Below are 21,380 nucleotides of genomic sequence, written 5' to 3' on the forward strand. Positions count from 1 at the left end.
CTTGATTAGAGGTATCAAACAAGTGAATAATCCTAAGTGCCTCCAGAAATATATGACAAAATAAATAAAAACTCAATGGAACATAGCATAGGAATCCTTATGTATAGTTGAATAGCCTTCCAAGTTTTTTTTGAGTTGCCAGAATAGATAACTTTTAAGACCTTTTCCAACTCTAATAACACCCTGAAATTGTCTAGTTTAAGCAATACTTTTTAAATTTAAGGAATCCTATAGTGTTTTCTCTCTCTTGTTGGAGACATATATTCCTGTTTTTAAAATATAACATAGCCTTCATAATGAAGTTTGTCACAGAGAACTATATTATAGTCTTCTTTGTTATTAGAAGTATTATTGTATGCCTTTTATAAGTAATGACAGATATCTAAGAAACATAGAGGGTATTTTCTAGGGATCCCTTCTGAATCCCTCCTTAAGGAGTTGTTAAACTCCTCCGACAATGCCAGTTGTTTGATGAAATGTGAATGATCTTGGCCTTGTAATAAATACAAAGTCAAAACAATTCTACTAAGTGGCTAGTACAGTACCAGTTTGCTATGCTTAGTGCTAAGGATACAAATAAAGGGTTTTTAAAATTAATTTAATTTTTACAAAAATTTTATGCATAGGTAATTTTCCAGCATTGACAGTTGCAAAACCTTTTATTTCAACTTTTCCCCTCCTTCCCTCCCACCCCTTCCCCCAGATGATAGGTTGACCAATACATGTTAAATATGTTAAAGTATAAGTTAAATACAATATATGTATACATGTCCAAACACAAATAAAGGTTTTTTAAAAATCCCTAGTCTCTGTTCTCAAGTAGCTCACAGTTTGATGGGGGAAGAAAACATTGGAACAACTATTACATAAAAACTATTTACATCCCATACAAGAAGATGGAAGGTAATCTCGGAAGGGACTAGCATTGGGGGATGGAAGTACACAGGAAAGGCTTCTTATAGAACTTACAGAAGTTGGAGGGGGAACATTCCAGTTATGGGGGACAATCAATGAAAGTGGACAGTCTGGAGTTGGATTGTACTTTATTAGAAATAGCCAAGGGCCAAGTGTCACTGAATCATATAGTTATTCATAGGAGAATAGTAAGGAATAAAAGAAGACCAGAGAATCAGGAAGGGGCCAAGTTATTAAGGAAGTATGTTCTTTGAAAGCCAAATAGAATGATTTATATGTAATGCTGGAGGAAATAGGGAGCTACTTTAGTTTACTGAGTAAGGGAAGGATCTTTTGGAAGATCATTAAAAGCTGAATTGACTGGAGTTAGGAGAGATTTGAAGCATAGAGCTGAAAATAAGGTTGAAGTAATAGTCCAAGCTTGAGATGATGCTGGCCTATAGTAAGGTAATCACCTTACTATACTATACTATACTATACTATACTATACTATACTATACTATACTATACTATACTATACTATACTATACTATACTATACTATACTATACTATACTATACTTACAATGTCAGAGGAGAGAAGGGGATGTAAACAAGAGATTTTACAAAGATAGAATTAACAGGATATGGCAACAGATTTGGATATAGGAAGTGAGATAAAATGAAGAGTCAAGGATAAGATTTGCAGGATAAGTTATCTCAGCAGTAATAGGGAAGTCAGGAAGAGCAGTAGGTTTGGGAGAGAAGTTAATGAGTTTAGTTTTTGACATGTTGAGTTTAAGATGTCTTAAGGATAACCAATTCAAGAAATAGTTGGAGGAGTGAAATTGTATGGAGATCAACAGAGAGATTGAGGCTGAATAAATATATAAAAGAACCATCTTCATAAGGATGATAATTGAATCCACAGGATCTGATAAAATCACCAAGCAAAATAAAATAGAAGTATTAGAACTAAACCCATTGAGACACCCAGGCAATACCTGATTAAAAAGCCAGCAAAGGATACCGAGAAAGAACAATCTTGCAGGTAGGAAGTAAATCAGGAGAAAGCAGTCTTGAAAAGAGTATCAAGGAAAAAAGAATGTCAGAAACTACAGAGAAGTTAAGAAAGGGTGAGGTTTGAGAAAAAGTGATTAGATTTGGCAATTCAGAAATCATTGATAATTCTGGGAAAGAATAATTCCAGTTGAATAATGAGGTCAAAAGCCAGACTCAAGAGTTAAAAGAATAAAAGGAATAGAATGGGAGGGCATTCATTGTAGTCAGTTTTCCTAAAAGGAGTTTAGCCACAAAAGAAAGATAGAGAATTATAGCTATTGGAATTGCATGGATCAAGTGAGAGTTTTTAAGGATGGGAAAGAAATGGGTCTATTTGTAGGTATCAGAAAAGTTTATAGTAGAAAGGGAGAGATTTGAGATTATATCCTGTATTTTCCCCATTAGCATTAATCTGCTAGAGATGATGGGATGGAATTGAATCACTTGTACCTGTGGAATGGTTTTGTCTTACTAAGGAAAAGGATCATCTTTTTGTGTGAAAAGATAGTGCCAGAAATCATTTGAGTGATGTGATATAGGAGGAGGGGAAAATAGGGAGCCTTGACTAAAGCCTCAGGGTTTTTTTTTTTTTTTTTTTTTTTTTTTTTTTTCAGTAAAAATGAAGCATGCTGCTTTTAGGGGGGTTAAGGAAGGAAGAGCTGTAGGAAGTTTGAAGAGAGAGAAAGATTTAGAAAAGGCACCAATGAGTTGGATAGTGAATTGATTAGAGAGGTGTTAAAGGGCAGTTTTGTCATAGTAACAGCTTACTTGAAATTTAAGTAACATCAATTTGTAGTAAACCAGTCATCTCTGTTCTGGGAATTTTCTTGAGCTCCATTCAGTAGCATGTGAAAAAGATTGATGCTATGCAAGACTAGTTCATAAAATTGAGATAAACTCGTGGACTTCGACTTTAAAGTTAAAAATACAGGGATTGAAGAGACAGCTGATAAGCTGTGGATCTTGGGCAAGTGTGCATTTTTGAGGATCTATTCAGGGAATGAGATGAACTCAGATATTGTAGTCAATGAAGGTAGCTGTAGAGTGACACAGTGAACCAGGAACTGTTGGATCAAGTCCATGGATAAAGTAGAAATTTGATTAGAGGAATACCATGATACAGATCTATTATGTTAGAAGAGCAAACTGAACTTTTGGCTTTGACTAATGTAAATAATGTGAACTCTATTGGTCTTCAAAAAGAACTCTTACTTTCCAACTATCCTCTAGTTCTGTCTGTCTTTTGGGAGAACACCTCAACCTTCGAGTAGTATTTCTTTTAGTTTGGAAGATTTAACATAGATCTTTTGGGAGGAGAGGTTCACTAGATAGAGAAAAAGAGTTATTTTGACTACTTTGAGTCCTTGGGGAATATCCTTTAATTTTTTTTTTCTGGGTTACATAAAAATTGTTTTACTCATTATTAGCCTGCAATGTACATGAGAAGATCCCTTTCTTTAATTATGGAGATCTATGATACAGGAAACAAATTTTGATATTCCTAATGAAAACCTTGAGTGAAAGTATATATTCATAAGAAAGTCCTCAAGTTTGGGTAGTGATCATATTACGTGAGATCTGAGTTTTGGGGCCATGGGTTACACAAACCTAAGGGATTATATAACATAGTTCAACTCAAACAGAAGTAATACTTTATCCTCATTTTTTGAGGTTAATCCAGAAAGATGCGATTACAAAAATGAAAGCTGTTTGCATAGCCCAGTGTCGTAGTTTTTGATCTGTTGATCACCCATTTTATTCAATATTATCCTATTGTCTAAGATTAATTTTAACCTATCCATATTACAGTCTGCTCTAAATTGTCATGACATTTGGGGGACAATAAATCATAACATTTTATAGTATAAGTTAATACAACTTAATGAAGTTTTTAAAATGCTTATTGACTTTACTATGCTAACACATTAATCTCTTTTGTCTGCCTTATTTTCATCAAAACTGTACAATCTTCTCAGGGAACCCAAACTCCTCCTCAGCATTAATGGGAAGTTCTGATTCTTCTCCCCTGCTTCTTCAGTCATCAAATTGTAGATGGAGAGCAAGATTTCTTTAATCTCTCTTTGTATTCTTAGCATTTAGAAACATTTTCACATAGTAAGTGTTTAATAAATGTTTAATGAATTGGGTAATACTGAACTCTAGGTTCTGAAATGAAGTGCTTGCTTGATTTAGTTGTTTTGATATTTGTTTCATCTAGTTTTTTAGTTCAAATTATTTTAAACAATTTTATTGACATGATTTATTTCTCTGTAGCCTTCATTTCAGAATAGATCATTCCCTGCTCTCCTACCTATTACTTGTAACAAAAAATGAAAAAGTGGGAAAAGCAGTTCAGTAAAATTAATTAATAACCAAATTTAATGGTATATTCAATGTTCTGTACTTCTGGATCTCTCCACTATTACAAAGAGTGAAGAAGACAAAATGCACAAATGACTGCAGCTGTGTATTAATATAAAGATTAAAAAAAACTAACACTATAATTATAAATACAAAAAACAAAAATATGGAACTGAACACCATAATTATAATAACCAAACTTGTCCCTGAAGAGAAAATGTACTTTTCTCTATTTTTGAATCTATCATAGTGCTAGTCATATAGTAGAAACTTGTTACGTGGTGACTTTATTTTTGATATTTTGTTTTTTGAAAAGGAACAAAACAAACTCATGTAACAAGCTAGTCAAGTCAAACCAATCTACATAATGGACACATTAAAGACACCTCTCCACTTTTTGTCTTATCACTTCCCTATCAGAAATTGCTTCATCTGGAAAAATGATTGGCTTTTCTATTGATAAGGCACTTTCAAAGTTGTTTTCCTTTATAGTATTTGCTAGCCTTTTATAAATTGTTTTGATAGCCATCGCTTTGCATAAGTCAATTCTATGTAAGATTATCTAAAATACTTTTGTCATTTCTTATAGCATAATAATTTTCCATTACATCTATATTGCAATTTCTTTTAAAAAATAATTTCTATAATCATAATTCCTTTGCAAATAATATTAAATATTTTTTAATTTGATGTGAAAAATCTTGATTTTGGCTGATATTCATGGAACTTTTGGGGTTCCTTTCAAGATTTTTTTGTGGATTCCTATCTTCCCCTTCTGGTTCTAAAATAAAGGCAGTTTTTATATATGATTTCTTGAAATAAATTTTCAGAATTCTTATTATGGTTTTCAAGGGAATTCAGCATTCCTTAAGTTATCTTTCTTTACCTGTTTTCTAGATCATTTGGGTTTTTTTGAGGAGTTAGCTTTATTTTCTTCTATTTTTTCAGTGTTTTGATTTTGTTCAACTACTTCTGATGACGTTCATCGAGTTCTATATGGTTTATTATTTTCAAAGGAGGCCATTTCTTAGGTACTGTTTACCTCTTTTTAAACTATTTCTCCTTTCAGTTTTCCTCCAGAGTTTTTATTTCATTTTTTATCTCTTGCTTCATTTTGATAGTGATATGTGATTTACTCATCTCTTCAGCTTTATTTCCTGAATTAAGCTTTTGTGCCACTTTTACATGGTCTTTCCTGGGATTTCCTAAGTTCTGCATTGATTTCCTTCTCCCAGGCTAAGATCCCTTGTTTCGTTGAGTTCCAAAGTGCTGAGTCTCCTGGGCTTTCTCTGCTTCTCAGGATAGCAATATGGGCCTCAAAGCTTCTAGGCCTTGAATTATACTGGTCTGAAGCTGTGGAGACTTCAGCGGACTGCCATTCCCCCGATGCTTCGAAAGTACCTGCCCAAGGACTTTCTCAGGGCACCCCCTCTTGCTGTTGATGCTTGTAAACAAGGAACCTTACTGACCATCCATGTCCCACTGGGAAGTTGGCGGGCTTCCCCTTTGCTATTATCCTTTGGTTTCTGGCTGATACTTAGATCAAGTGCCTTGTGTAAGTAGAAATGGTAGAGGCTGGAAGAAAAAGGCAGATGTTTATGAAGAAACTTGTCCAGGGTCTTACAATTAGTAAATGTTAAGTGTTTCAGGCTATATTTGAAATCAGGTCCTTCTGATCCCAGGGTCTGTTGCTCTGTCCACTTTGCTATCTAGCTGTCTTCACCACTGGATTTCTTCATCATTATTTGCTAAGAGTTTTCATTGTAATTTATAAACGGGAAATCTGTTGTTTGACTTTTGTTCAAGCAGCTATGTTGCCCAGATGAATACATTAAGTTTAGAGACCTTTTAGGAATAATTACAATTAAGTACTATATTTTATTGGAAAACAGAATTTGTAGGTGCTGCTGATTTAAATTATTGATATCTCCTTTTTTTAAGCTAGAAGGTGATTAAATTATCAAGTTAGCATTTTTGAAGAGCAAAAACTATTGCTTAATGGATTTAATTATTTGGGGACAAAACAGCACCTTTTAGAGGATTATATGTACAAAAGACACTCAATAAATGTTGCTAGGTATTAATGATAATAAAATAGCAATTGGTAGCTATTTATTATATTTTCTAAAGCAAAAGAGTACTTTTAGCAGAAGCTAGTAGTGCTTATTTTTCTTCTCTCTAGAAGAGTTGATGTGTTATTTTAGGTGAAAATATTGATATGCTTTTAAATATCTTACTTAGCTTGTCATCTTTGAGGAGTGTTTGATACAGAGGGAGAATTCCATATTCAAAGAATTTTAGAAATTGAAGGGACCTAAGAAATCTATTATCTTTCATTTTACATATAGTTTTAATCACTAAGCATTTACACTGATAGGAGCTAGGCTTAGGTTTTAGAGATAAAAGATAATCAAATCTTTCTCTCTAGGAATTTACATTCCACTAGGGAAAGCAAACATGTACAGGTATAGATTTACATGAAATAACCACAAGGCAATTTTTTGAGAAATGTACTAGTAGTTAGGGATTTTAGGAAAGGCTTGCATTCAATTATGAACTTTTCATTAGATTGTGAGCTCATTGAGTACAGAGACTGTTTTTAACCTTTCTTGTATTTTCAGTGTTTAGGACATACCTAGTACATAGAAGATGCTTAATAAATGTTTATTGACTTATGACTTGATGTGTAGAAGGTGATACTTGAGCTAAGTCTTGAAGTCAATTAGAAATTGATTCTAAGAGTCAGTAGTAAGAGGGATATGCATTTGAGGCATGGGGACAGCCAGTTCAAAATTATGGAGACAGGAAATGGAGTGTCCATTTTGAAGAACATTGAAACGTCCAGTATAGCTAAACTTTTAGAGTTCATTGAGAGAAGTAATATATTAGAAATATGAGAAGATAAGTTGAAACCAGGCTGTAAAAAATTCTGAATGTCAGGTTGTAATAGGAAACTACTAGAGTTTATTGAGTAGAAGGGTAGAATTGTATAGTCAGAACTGAATAATAGCAAAAATCCTTTTGATTGAAGTAGCTTAAAAGAGGCTAGCTTAAAGTTGGGGGGAGATCTGAAGCAGAGAAATTAATTAGTTACATGAGAACAAATGAGGATCTGCACTAGAATGTGAATTGAGAAATGGATGTATATGAGAGATTATGGAGGTAGAAATGGAAAGATTTGGCAACCTATTCAGATAGGTAGAAGGAAAATAGAGAGAGACAGAGAGAGAAAGTGCTGTCTCCCTAAATCCTAGAGAGAAGACAATATCCAGGAAGAAATGGTCTATGATGTCATGTTAATAGAGAGGTCAGGAAGGATGATGACTGAACAGAGGCCACCAAGCTCACAGAAGGAAAACAATTTGTCCATAGTCACATGACTGTCCAATGGCACTGTTTAGGAGTAGTAGTTTGGTTTTCTGACTCCTAAGCTCATGCCATTTCCATTATGTTAGAGTCTCCAGTAATTAATCCTGCATAACGGATTCTCAACTTCCTTTTTTCTTTTTCTACCTTTGTTCCAATAGTACCAACCATATTACTCGGATTTTAAAAGATTATTATATTTCTTCAGAAGTTGCTCTTTCTTCTGACTTCCCTGTTTTTATCAATACTGCCACTATAAACTCTATCTCCCATGTTTAAAATCTTACTTTCAATCTTTGCTCACATTGCTTTATGCCTGCCATGCCCTCCCTCAGTTTATCTCTTGACTTTCTATTTATTCCTCAAAACCCAACTCAGATACCATTCCCTTCATGAGTCTTCTAGAGTTCTTCCAGTCAGTAATGACTTTTATCCCAGTTCTTCATGTATCATTTTGGTAACTTGCTAATGAATTGGCATAGAATCAAAGTATCTAGAGTTAGAAGTAATTTAAGATATAATTTAATCTGGTGCCCTCTTTTTTATAGTTTACAACATTAATTTGTGCAAAATTTTGTATTCCAAATTTTCTTTCTCTCCCTCCCTTACTTTCCCCTTCCTCAAGACAGCAAGCAATCTGATATAGATGATACATGAATAATCCTTTCAAACATGTTTCCATATTTGTCTTATTGTTAAAAAAAAAAAAAAAAAAGTCAGACCAAAGGGGAACAGCTAAGAGAAAGGAATCGCAAGCAAAAACAAAAACAAAGGATGAAAATACTATGCTTCAATCCACATTCAATCTCCATATTTCTCGACTTGTGGATGGCATTTTCCATTCAAAGTCATTTGGAATTGCCTTGAATCACCTCATTGTTGAAAAGAGCCAAATCCACTACACTAATCATCAAATAATCTTGTTGCTGTATACAATGTTGTGCTGGTTTCACTCATTTCACTGTGCATTTGTTCTTGTAAATCTTTCCAGGCTTTTCTGAAATCAGTCTGTTCATCATTTCATATAGAAAAATAGCATTCTATTACATTAACACACCATAACTTATTCAGACATTCTACAGTTGATGGGCATCCACTCATCTTCCAGTTCCTTGCCACTACAAAAAGGGCTACCACAGTTTTGCACATGAGTCCTTTCCCCTTTTTTATGATCTTTTTGGGATACAGACTCAGTAGGGACACTGCTGGATCAAAGGGTATGCACAGTTTCATAGCGTTGTGGCATAATTCCAAATTGCTCTCCAGAGTGGTTGGATCAGTTCACAACTCCACCAACAATGCAATGCCCTCCCCCCACCCCCCCTTTTTTTTTTTTAACAGATTTTAAAAAAGATGAGGTTCAGAGAGAATGAAATGATTTCCTTGGTCATTAGTAGAATATCTTAGCCTCCTATTAGAATATAAGTTTTATGAGATTAAAGATTGTACCTTATCTAAAACTGTGCTTTAAACAGAGCACTTTCTTAGTAAATGTTTGAATTGAATTGATGATGCCTGTTCCATTAGCACTCTTATGATGTTCATTTGCTTTTTGCCTAACATTGGAAATAGTGATCCAAGGAAGATCAAGCTTTAGATAGTGAAAATAAATATGACAGTATCTTAGAATTGGAAGGGAACTTAAAAGTCATCAAATAATAGGGTCTTATTTCTAAAGAACTAATAATGTGATTCCCCAATTTACTTTAGTATTAGGTATTAGTGTATGTTTTGATTGCTTTTTCACTAGTTCTGTCAGTCTGTACATACATTATTTCAAGTCATTTGAAATATAATTGCTGGGGGTGAGAGAATTCTAATTCTATTATTTAGGTTTAGGAAAAATGGAGGCTTCTTTAAGTGAGAGAGGAAAGAAACCTTGTGAGGACAAAGATGTCTTAGAATCATGAATTTAAGCTATTTCTAATTCAGAAAGGAATGCAGCTACAAAAAGGGTGGTTTTAATGTGTGTGAGTATGGAGTTGAAAGAACCTTTGGCCCTCCCCCAAGATTTTTTGAGCTTTTTAAGTCATTGCTGGTCTTAGAATTCTCAAGAAAAAAGTATGGACAAAGCAGATGAATTAGAATTTTAGAACTGAAAGGAGTGTTAGAGAATCACATAGATTCAGAAGACAAGAAGTCATATAAATAGATTTTCAGGATTCTGTGAACTTGATTGTCAGAAAAAATTACATCTTAATTTCCCACCTGAAATTTAGCATTTCCTTATATGATGAATATAGACAATAAACCATAATCAATAATATTCATAATACTTGTGACTTCTGTCACCAGTAATAGTTATATTTTCATATCAACTACAGTTGAAAATTGATGTGATATCTATGATATATATTACATTGTCAAAAATTCTGAAATGTAATGTTCTTATTAAAGCTACACAAAAGTCTTCACATTTTTTCTAAAAAATAAAATTTTATATTTAATTTGCTAATATTTTAAGTATATCTTATTTAGTGTGCAAACCTTTTATATATCACTACATCACAACTTGAAAATATTTTGATAATTATTTTAATATATTTGGTTTCCTTTGTAATCCTGTATATTTTATTTCATATATTTAAATAATTATTCTAAGAAAGGATCTATAGATTTCCTAGACTGCTAAGAGGAGCTCATGATACAAAAAAGGTTAAGAATCCTTGATCTAGATCAACCCACTCATTTTACAAGATGAGGAAATTCAGTCCTGGAAAAGGGAAGTAAGGGACAAATGTTATGAGAAGACCTCTAGAAAACATTATTAATGGTCATTTGTAATATTTGTCTTCACCATTGGGTATTAAAGAAAAAAGATTTGTCAATTTGGGGAAGTGAATAACTGGTTAAGAAAATCTTTATCCTCTTTGCTGCATTTGATATTGTTGACTACTTTCTCCTGGATATATTCTCTCCCCTCTGGATTTTCAGGATGCTGCTTTCTCCTTTCTCCCAGTTCATTTTGTCTGACTGCTCCTGGCTAATTTTCATCATCCATAGCATGTCTTCTAATTGGATGTCCATGTTCTCCATCTTAGGCCTTTTTTTTCTTTTCTCTTTATTCCTCTGAGTGATTTCATCAGGTCTCATGGGTTCACTTATGTATAATATGTAGATGGCTCCCAGGCCTAGTCACTCTGCTAAACTCATTACCATATTAAATTCAGTACCACATTATAGGCTGCTAACCAAAATTTCAAACTGGATATCCAATAGACATCTCAAACTCAACATGCCAAAATTCAAATTATACAAATCTCTCACATATCCCATTCTCTCAGCTTATGTATGCTCCACAGCTTCTTAGCATCTTACTCCACTACTATTTTAATAGCTGTTTAGGCTCTCTGCCCTAAGCCTTTCCCTGTCCTAATTCATATTCTACAAAGAAAATTTCCCAAAGTGCAGTTTTGATCTAATCTTTCTTCTCTTCCCCCCCAACCTTAATACCAGATGGAGTTCTTAATGCTGTTAATGATCAAATAATAGCTAGCAGTTACATAGTTCTAGCTATGTATTGGACACTTGCTTTACAGTCATTCTCATTTAATCTTTACAAAAACCCTTTAAGGTAGATGCTGCTATTATCTCCATTTTCTAGATGAAGAAACAGGCAGAGAGACAAAAATGACTTGTCCAGGATCATACAGCTAGTGAATTTCTGAGGCTGAGCTGATTGAAGTGAAAAGTCTGATTTTAGGGCCAGTGCTCTTTTCACTGTGCTACCTAGCTATCTAAATATAAGCTCCTTTGACATCTAAAAGTCTTCACAACCTAGTACCTTCTTCCTACCTTTTTTAGTTGTTTAATATTTTACTTTCCTCTAGTCTATGATCTAATCAATTGGATTACAGAGGACTGGCCTACTTATTGTTCCCAATGCTCTATCTTTGTGCCTTTGGAAAAGCTGTCTTCCATATATGAAATTCCTTCTCATCTTCTCTATTCTTTAGCCTCTCTTTAATTTCCTTCTGGGAAAGCTTCACTTTTCCTGATTCCCCCCAGTTGTTGTCATATCCCTCCCCAAACTACCTGTGATTCATTTTGTATATACTTTTATGTGTACACATTGTCTCCTCCATTAGAATGTATATTCCTTGAAGGCAAGGAATTTCACTTCTGTCTTTGTATTTCAAAGATACAAGATCTTTCAAAGATACACTATGTTCCTCACAGGTTAAGTGTTTAATAGAGTCTTATTGATAAATTGGTTTCTGAGAACAGGATTTCAGTTTTCATACTGCTACCTAAAATATAGGAATGCTGGATTCTTGGCTACAGGTAGAGTGAACCTAATAAGGGATAATAAAAAATATATTTGTCCTGGTATTACAAGCCTGATCCAAGTGGGCATTAAAGTGAAAAGGAAAAGAGGTGAAATTGTGAATCCACCAAACTAAATCTCACAGAGTGGTTCCAGTGAGGGAAGAATATCAGTAGAAAAACTCAGTAAATCAAAGGGAAGAAAAAAGATCCAAGGAAAGAGTCAGTAATTAAATTTTAGTAATAACCTCAAAGCTATTTAAGCACAACTATACAATGTAATGTAAAAATATACAATGCAAAAAAGCAAGGTGAACTATTAAATCTTGGTAAATCTTGACTTTCATAGTTATCACTGGGTCTTGGTCAGATAAACCTTAAACCTGGAAAAAGCCTCTTGGGGATGGAGGCAGAATATTTCTTCAAATACTGATGAAAAGAAGAGGGTAGATTAGCATCATATGTTAAAATTATAAATTCATATAAGAAAATCCAGCAACCATATGGAGGAATATTTAGAGTAACATCAGTAAGGGGAAAAAGAGAAGTGATGAACAGGAAGAGATAAAAATAAGTTCAGAAATAGATAAATCTAACATGGAGAAATGATACAATAATAATGATGAGAGGACACATGTTCTATAACTCTTTTTGTCTGCCAAAAAGCAAAAAGGCTAAAATCTTGGCTTGGGGTAGTGATAATTTCATTCCTTAAAAGGTTGTGGGAAATGGGGGAAAAAAAAAAAAAAAACAAAAAAAAAAAACCTTGATATTCTGGATCTGATTTTGACCAAAGGTGAGGAACTAATTGGTCAGGTAGAAGAAATGTTGGGAGTATTGAATCTTAGAATTTGTGATAGAGAAAGAAAAGCCAGCCATAATTTGATAAATATCTGTGGAGAAAAGATATCAAGGGGTTCAGAGAAACAATAGATTGGTTCTAGTTCTCCAAAATTCTTTAGGAAAAGTCATCCCAGGAAGATTGAAGAACTCTAAGGACTATGTTCTAAAGACATAAACAGGAACGTAATTCCTGTAAGGAGAAAGGAGAATTGTCTAAAAAGAGAAATGTTGAATGCATAATGAACTTGACAATCAATTTTGATTTTTTTTTTTATAACAGTATAGAGGCTGAATGTGAAAATGTTGCATAAGACACTTATTTTTGGGAAAAGTAGTAATTAACAAAGAGAGGATTATTAGGTAGATAACATAATTACTCTTTTATTTTGTTTCCATTTTTTTTCTGATAAAGAGAATAATAATTAAATTGGAAAAGGCAGAACACAAAAGGAAATAAAGAATTGAAACCCTGGATGATAAGAAAGGAACTAAAAGTGCACCTAACTATAATGAGTTCAGGTAATCAGGTCTAGATGAACTAGATTGCAGGGTAATCATGTGGTTGAGTAATTGAGCTTTAAGAGATAGCAGAGAACAGGAAAGATGGCATAGGACTGAAAATGGCCAAATTTTCAGTTATGAAGAGATGTGGAAATAGATGGATAGGTATAGGTCTAGGGATAGATGTAGATAGATTTTTTTACAGAGATTTAAGCAAAGTATTTGCCAGTGGCTCATTCTATCCTTGTTTTGGACAAGATAGAGAAAAGTGTAGGTTAAATGATAGTAATTAGTAAAAAACTTAGAACAAGGTCAGTGACTGGATCAAAATACTAGTTAATAGGTGGAAAAATGTTTCTGGTATAGTGCCTTAGGCATCTATGCTTGCCAGAACCACTAGTCCAAAACTCCTATTTATACAGATTAGAAAACTGAGGGATAAAAAAACTTAGGGGAGGTTAACTTATTGGCCTCAGGTCACAAAAGTTGCAAGCATCAAAGGTCAGATTTGAATCTAGGTAGGTCTTTTTACTTTGGAGCCAATACTCTTTCCACTTGTGTTATACTGCTGATATTGTACATGTTATCTTAAGTGACTTTGAATGAAGCTGAAAAGAATGACATGTATAAGCACTTAGTACTTGTTTAAAATGTTAGTAAAAAAGATTGTTAGCTATTACAGAAATGTTAAATATTTAATAATTTTGATTCTTTCTCTAGGTTATGGCTTCCAGTTTTTTGCCTTTGAGACTCAGAAGAAAATGATTTTATAAGGTCTTTGCTTCAGATCATTCACTGAAATAAAACTTTCATAGGACATAAACTTGCTGACTACCAAATTGCATCTTTTTGAAGGGCTTTAAAAATATAATAGAAAATAAAAATGACGACTTCCTCTATAAGACGACAGATGAAAAACATTGTGAACAATTATTCAGAGGCTGAAATTAAAGTTCGAGAAGCAACTTCCAATGACCCTTGGGGTCCTTCTAGCTCTTTAATGACTGAAATAGCAGATCTGACTTACAATGTGGTGGCATTTTCTGAAATCATGAGTATGATCTGGAAACGGCTAAATGACCATGGGAAAAACTGGAGACATGTGTATAAGGCCCTGACCCTCTTGGATTACCTGATTAAAACTGGCTCAGAACGAGTAGCACAGCAGTGTAAGGAAAATATATTTGCTATCCAGACACTAAAAGATTTCCAATACATTGATCGAGATGGTAAAGATCAAGGTATTAATGTAAGGGAGAAGTCTAAACAGCTGGTATCCCTTCTGAAGGATGATGAGCGACTTAAAATTGAGAGGGCGCAAGCCCTGAAGACCAAAGAACGAATGGCTCAAGTGGCCACTGGGGTTGGTAGTAACCAGATTACTTTTGGTAGAGGTTCTAGTCAGCCTAATCTATCAACTAGTTACTCGGAGCAAGAATATGGAAAGTCTGGAGGTTCCCCAGCATCTTATCATGGCTGTAAGTACCATAGTCTGTTTCATTAAAGAATGTATGTTAAATGAAGTGACAATCATCCAAAGTAGTATATATACTGTTTATATCTTATTTAAGATTTGTTTTGTAAAGATAATCCATACGTTCATAACACTGAATAGTCATAGTACATTGAAGAATTGATTGTGGTGGAATTAGGAGAATGTGGGACTTTTTTATTTTACCCTAGTTTTTTGCTCTTCACTCTTTTTCTAGGGGTATATAATATCTCTAAAAGTGTTGTTACATACCATCAATCTGAGTATAGCTATTCCTGTTTTTGCTAAACGTGTTGTGACTAGATCTAGTTCATAAATTCTCTTGGGCAGGCAATATGTTGTTTTTTGTTTAAAAGCCTTTTTCTGAAACTTAATTATGAGCAGAACTTCTTTTCTAGTTTATTTTAGAATCAGAAGTAAACAAAAGTAGTGGTAATGTCAACAGAAATTGAAAGCCTGGCATTCCAGTTCCCACAAAATGGGTTTGCCCCAAGGAAATGGATAGTCTCCCTCCCCAGGGATATTACAAATCTACTTTTTTTGTAGTTATGGAGAAAATTGCTAGGTTTTAGTATATTTCTTTAATTTTTGAATGGAGTTAGAACTTTTCTAATCGGTGAATATATAATACCTTTCCTTGATGCCTCTAAATTGTTTCATTGTCAAAATGGACAAATGCTTTCTGTACAATTTTTCATCATAAATGAGTAAACATATTGTTTTAGAAGAAAAGTTTTTTCTGTATTGAAAATATTTTGGCAATTTTAATTTCTGGATTTGAAATATGAACACTGAAATGTTTTCTCATTTTGCCCATTTGAATTAGTTTGGCTTTATACCTGTTCCTGCTAACATGGTGTTCCTTTATAAATAGAATACAGAAAGAATGAAGGTAGAAATAAATGTGATAGAATTAAGTTGCTTTGAGACAACTCTAATAAAGAGTACTAGTTTGCATAAATATATGTAATTAGATGATGTATAAATGTTTATATCTATATTGCATTATGTCACTAATGCAGTTCCTTTACCTCATATAAAGGGGGTTGTTTGGATGTAGAAACATTTTCTATTCATATATTTAGGAATCTTGAGTTAACACTTAAATCTTGTTATATATCTTATTTTCAAGTACTACAATTTTTTTTCTTGTATAATTTGAACATTGGTATTTAAGCAAAAGAAATAGCTTATTAACCACTTGAAAATTTTCTGCTTATCTTTACTACAATATTCACATATAAACCTTTATCTAAAAATTAAAGATAATAAGAAGCAGAAACCCTTTGTATTTTTCCCTCTGTCTTGAGATTACCCCCAAGAGTCCTCATTTATTCTTAATTATTAAATGAGGTTGACTTATGTGCATTTCTGGTAGATCTCACACAGTTAGCATTTTCCGTGGCTGTCATAAGTCATAAGAGTCATAAGACATAAAATGAAAACATCAAAAAATTTGTGCTTCCTATATAGATCATAATTAAAAAGAGATAGCATCATTCTCTCTTAGTTTCCTCACATACAAAATAAAAGGAATTGAACTAGATGATTTTTGAGGATATTTCTAGTTTTAAGATGATTTGATTAACCACAAATTAAACTGTTATTTTATGGAGGTTAACTATACTTAATTGATCTTAAAACAGAGTTTGCAAATGAATTACAAGTTGGAGTGAGTTTAGGTTTAAGTCTAATTGGCCAACCATGAATTCCCTTCTTTTGCAAGAGCTGCAATGGGATCACTAATCACATTTTTCTCTTTATATCTGTGTGTGTGTGTGTGTGTGAACTGAATGACAGCACCTGAAGCTGCACTGTGTCCCCAGCACCGTGCAGGTGCCCTATTGAATCAAAGTGAAGAGCTTCATCAACTGAATCATCACCATCACTTCCTGCAGCACTTTGGGTTTTCCTCCCAACCAAATAATGACTGGCCCCAATCCTGCTTAACTTGTGATCTCACAGCCCAACGTGGTATGGCTGTTAACTTTACTTGTTCAGTAAAAATGATCAGCACATTTTCAAGTCTTCTGCATATCTTTCAAGTACAGCCAGCTCTATTTTTCAGAGATAGAATGTGTGGTTTGGTAATTATCTGGGCCCTTTTTGCTTTGCTTTTTTCCTGCTGCCTCTGGATTTGGTTATTTTGTTAATTGTTAGCATTGCTATTGGAAAATATAGTGAAACATAATTAGATATTACTTGTAAAGTTCTGGTAAAAAGCTTGGGGAACAGTTTGGATTGGGCATACATACATTTTGTTTATTCACATTGTCTCTGTCTTCCATTACTATGGAAAAATAGAAGCTATTATATTGTTTTTCAGGAATAGAGTAGGACCTAGTTTCTAGTCCCATTTTTGTCACTGGATGCTGTGTAACCATGTATATGTTTCCTAACTTCTGTTTGGGGGGTTTGAACTTCATCTTTAGGGTTCTGTCCACTTCTAAAATACTGTGTTTTCCAGAAACCAGTGTGAACTTCGGCATTTCAAACAATTGAATTATTTTTAAACAGGAAATGTGAAGTTTAGATTTCATACAACTATGGTGTAGGTATATATAGTAGATGGACTTTAAATGCTTATTGTAATTTCTGTTAAGAATAGCTTTGTGAAGATAAAATTAGTGTTTTTTAGTTGTGGTTTTTAATTACCCACTGAATAATTGAGAGTTTGCTATACTAAAAATTCTAGGTCATTTTCATTAAAGATAGTGTCAGTTGCTGACAAATGTATCTCTTCTTTTGACCAACTAATGGAAAAAATACATCTTTGTCTGAACCTAATGGGTTACATTAAAATGTGATAATTTTCACTGTTGTCTACTAAACTTAGAAGAATCTTTTGATATACTTTGCCATATTCCAGTTACTACTAAAGATAAAAATGCCTCACGTTCTCTTAGTATTGGAAGATAGTACAAAAGAAGAATTTTTCATGCAAATATTAGATAGCAAATATTTATTCAGTTCTAAAGACAGCTCCAGTTTATTGATATATCTAATTTGTTTGATTCATACCCAGTGCTCCATGTTTTTAGCTCTGAAATATTTTTTCACCATACCACTACCTTTCCTGAGTACCTAACTACTTTTCCTTCAGTACATTTCTCCATTTATTTTGATTACTCATGAACCCTTCTTGATAAAGATAACCTCAATTAAAAAAAGTTATCTAACACATTCTCAGTAATGACTACCTTTAAATAACACTTTGAAGTTTACAAAGCTTTTCCTTCACAAAATTTCCTGTATGTATGTATGTGTATATATATATATATATATATATATATATATATATATATATATATATATATATATATATATATATATATATGTCATCATCTTTTCTTTTCCCTCTTTATTTCACTTATTGATTTCATCATTCCTCCAAGGCTTCCTTTAAATCCCAACTAAAATCCCATTTTCTATAAAAAGGCTTCCTCAACCTCTCTAGATTCCAGTGCTTTCCCTTCTCCTTCTGTTAATTATTTTCTATTTATCCCAGATAGCTTGTTTTGTGCATATTTGATCAAGTTGTCTCCCCCATTAGATGGTAAGCTCCTTGAGGGCAAGGAACTGTCCTCTGCCTCTTTTTGTATCCCTAGTGCTTAGCACAATGCCTGGTAAATAGCTGACATTTAGCAAATGTTAATTGTTACTCCATTTTACTTATAAGAAGTGAGAGGCATATGAAATATAGAGGATTACCTGTCTCTCATTTCAACCTCACTCAGAAGCATAGGTTCATTAAATGGAAAGGCATATATTATTGGATTTATGTAATTAATTTATGTAGTAGAGAAATTTCATTATGTAAAAGATATGTACTCTTATTCTAGTGCCCTATGATCCATTGTATTCACTATTTTATTGCCATTGAATTTTCTCAGTTTACCATTGTATATAGTTCTTTTGGCTCTGCAGTCTATTTGATATATCACTTCTTACAATTTTTCTCTGGATGTTTCCTCATGTTCATTGTTCCTTATGTAACAAGAGTATTCCAGTACATTTTGATATATTACAATTTGATAAACTACTCTAATCACTTAACACATTTAGTATCCAGCATTTGTTTGAGGATGTTTTTTGACATATCTTATGGAATGTGGCCAATATTAATGCTCCAAAATAGAAATAGGATCACTGGGACAAAGTTGAAGATTTTGGGGTGAGGCGAGAATTGATCTTCCATCAATTTGTCCTTCTTACAAAATGCCAAATAATCTTCATACATCATTCTAGTTATATAAATATAAATCTTCTGTGCTTTTTTTCGATGAATACCAAGTTAGGTTCAAACTTGTTTGCTTGGTTTTTAAGACCCCCTCCCAACATCTGGTGTCACTACTGTTCTAAATGTATCTCATATTTTACTGCATGTGCTCCCATGCATCAACCAAAATGGACTATTTTGTTTCTTTTTCCCTTATCTACAATCTCAAAACATTTTACTTTCTGCTTTCCTTATTCTCACCTTTGCTTTTGATATCCCTTTCTCTCCATCCTACTGCCTTTGACATTCTATTACACCTAATGACCTCTTTTCTCTCCATCTTACTGCCTTTGGAATTCTATCACACCTTTTTAGTTCAGTTCAAATGCCAAAGTTTATTTATATGAAACCTTCTTTTGATAACTATCTTTCCTTGTGGATCTCACTTAGCACTTTTTTTGGTAAGTTTCATGAGTAATTATATTTTATATAAATTTACTATCTCCTCTGGAAAATCAAACAATCAATCAATAAGCATGTATTAAAAGCTTATGATATGCAAGGAGCTGTGCAAATAGCTGAGAATACAATGATAGAGAAGGCTCCCAAGGAGTCATCAATTCTAAGAGGTAGAGGAGGAGAACATCTTAAGAAAGAGGAATAAGATAGAAAAGCAAATAGAACAATAGTGTTAGACCATATAGTAGATACAAATGGTAGTAATGTGTGGGAAGATGGGAAGTAACCAAGTTGTGAAGAGTTTCAAATGCCAAAGTCAAGTCAAAACATATTTAATTAGCATCTACTACTGTGCCAGGCACTGAGGATATAAAAAAAAGAGAAAAACAATCCCTGATCTCAATGAGTTCACAGTCTAATTAATAGGATTCCCTTAAAGAAGAGAAAAGGAGAAACTTACCATCTAGTTTCACTTAGCTCTTCCTGATGGAAGGGAAATGGGCAAATCGAGAATCAGTTTTTCTTTGTGCAAGTCCTGAATTTCAAATTAAGTATTAACTTAAATATGTGCTTAAGATACTTTTTATTTTTATTTCAAGGGAAAAGTATCATTACTATTTTTTTCTATGGAAAAGAGTCACAAATCTAAATGATGTAAATAAATACCAATTTCATAACTTATAACAATATTGAAATTACTTTTAAATTACTTGGAGTTGTTGATATAAATATTATTTTGGAATTCTTAATAAAATCATCATCAAATTAAAAGGTTTTGCAAACAATGACCTCTGATGTCCTTTCCAGCTCAAATTCTATGAAATGTTTACACTGACATTTCAACATTCACTGTCAACAATGACAATGAAAAATAAAAATTTCTGTTGGAAGATTACATCAACTTCACAACACAATAGCTCTGTACTTCTCAAGGTAGATAAAATAAAGTGTTTCTTGAGAAGCTGTCTGCAACTCAAAGAGAATTAAAAGAACAATAGATAGGTAGTAACAATGAACACAAAAATATAAAGGAAATTATTTTTAAAACAAAAGAATTAGAATCAAGGGGAACCATAAATGGAAACTATGAATTAAGACAGGCTTTACTCCAGAGGACTCATAATAATAATGCATACAGATATGCAATGAAGCATATGCTGTCAGACAGGACCAATGTGTTGGTTTTGCTTAACTGCATTTCTTTGTTATCTGAGAGTTCTTAGGGAAAGCAGCACTTTTAAAAAAATATATATCACATATGTATGACAATATGAATGTTACTTGGTTTTACCAAATTGCTTTTTTTCTCTTTTATTTTTAAATCTTTGTCATCAGGTATTATATATTGTTATATACTTTGGTAAAACAGACTTTGTTAAAAAGGAATATATAAATAAGTATATTAAGAAATTAATTCAGTGTAAAAGTAAGAAGGTATCAAAACAAGACAAAATTTTGAAAGAAATATAAACAAGCATAATTATTCATAGAAAAGAAAAATAATAAATGCTGTCAGTCAACAAATATTAAGAAGTTACTATAGGGGTAGTTAGATAGGACAGTACTGATCCTGGAGTCAGGAGGACCTTAATTCAAATGCAATCTCAGACATTTGATATATACTAGCTGTATGACCCTGGGCAAGTCACTTATGCCCAATTGCCTCACTCCATCCCACCCCCCTCAAAAAAAGTTGCTATAAGTCAAGCACTGTGCTTAGTGTAAGGTTAAAAAAAAAAAAAAAAGTAAAAGAAAGGTAAAAATACTCCCTGTGCTCAAACATTTCAGAGGGGGAAATATAGAAACAATCACATACATGGCACCACTATAGTGAGCCTCCAAGGGTTTGCCATGCTGCCCAACACGTTTAAACTTAACCCATATAGGGAGTGCAACAGGTCAAAACTCATGCTGATCA

At 33.1% G+C, this 21,380-nt stretch overlaps 1 protein-coding gene across 5 annotated transcripts in view; it reads left to right on the forward strand.

Moving 5' to 3' along the window:
* EPN2 (epsin 2) overlaps nt 1-21,380 on the forward strand; it is an 84,352-nt gene that overhangs the window by 12,537 nt on the left and 50,435 nt on the right. For 2 of the 5 annotated variants that reach the window (XM_074281713.1, XM_074281714.1), the window contains exons 2-3: nt 14,013-14,770; nt 16,585-16,758. The exons of 1 other annotated variant lie outside the window; for it this stretch is intronic. In XM_074281713.1, the coding sequence (XP_074137814.1) occupies nt 14,176-14,770; nt 16,585-16,758 (769 nt within the window). In that variant the 5' untranslated portion in view covers nt 14,013-14,175. The remainder of the gene's footprint in view (nt 1-14,012; nt 14,771-16,584; nt 16,759-21,380) is intronic. 2 more of the 5 variants (XM_074281715.1, XM_074281716.1) reach the window with 1 other exon arrangement.

Source organism: Sminthopsis crassicaudata, chromosome 1, assembly GCF_048593235.1.
Source record: "Sminthopsis crassicaudata isolate SCR6 chromosome 1, ASM4859323v1, whole genome shotgun sequence".
Lineage (NCBI taxonomy): Eukaryota > Metazoa > Chordata > Mammalia > Dasyuromorphia > Dasyuridae > Sminthopsis > Sminthopsis crassicaudata.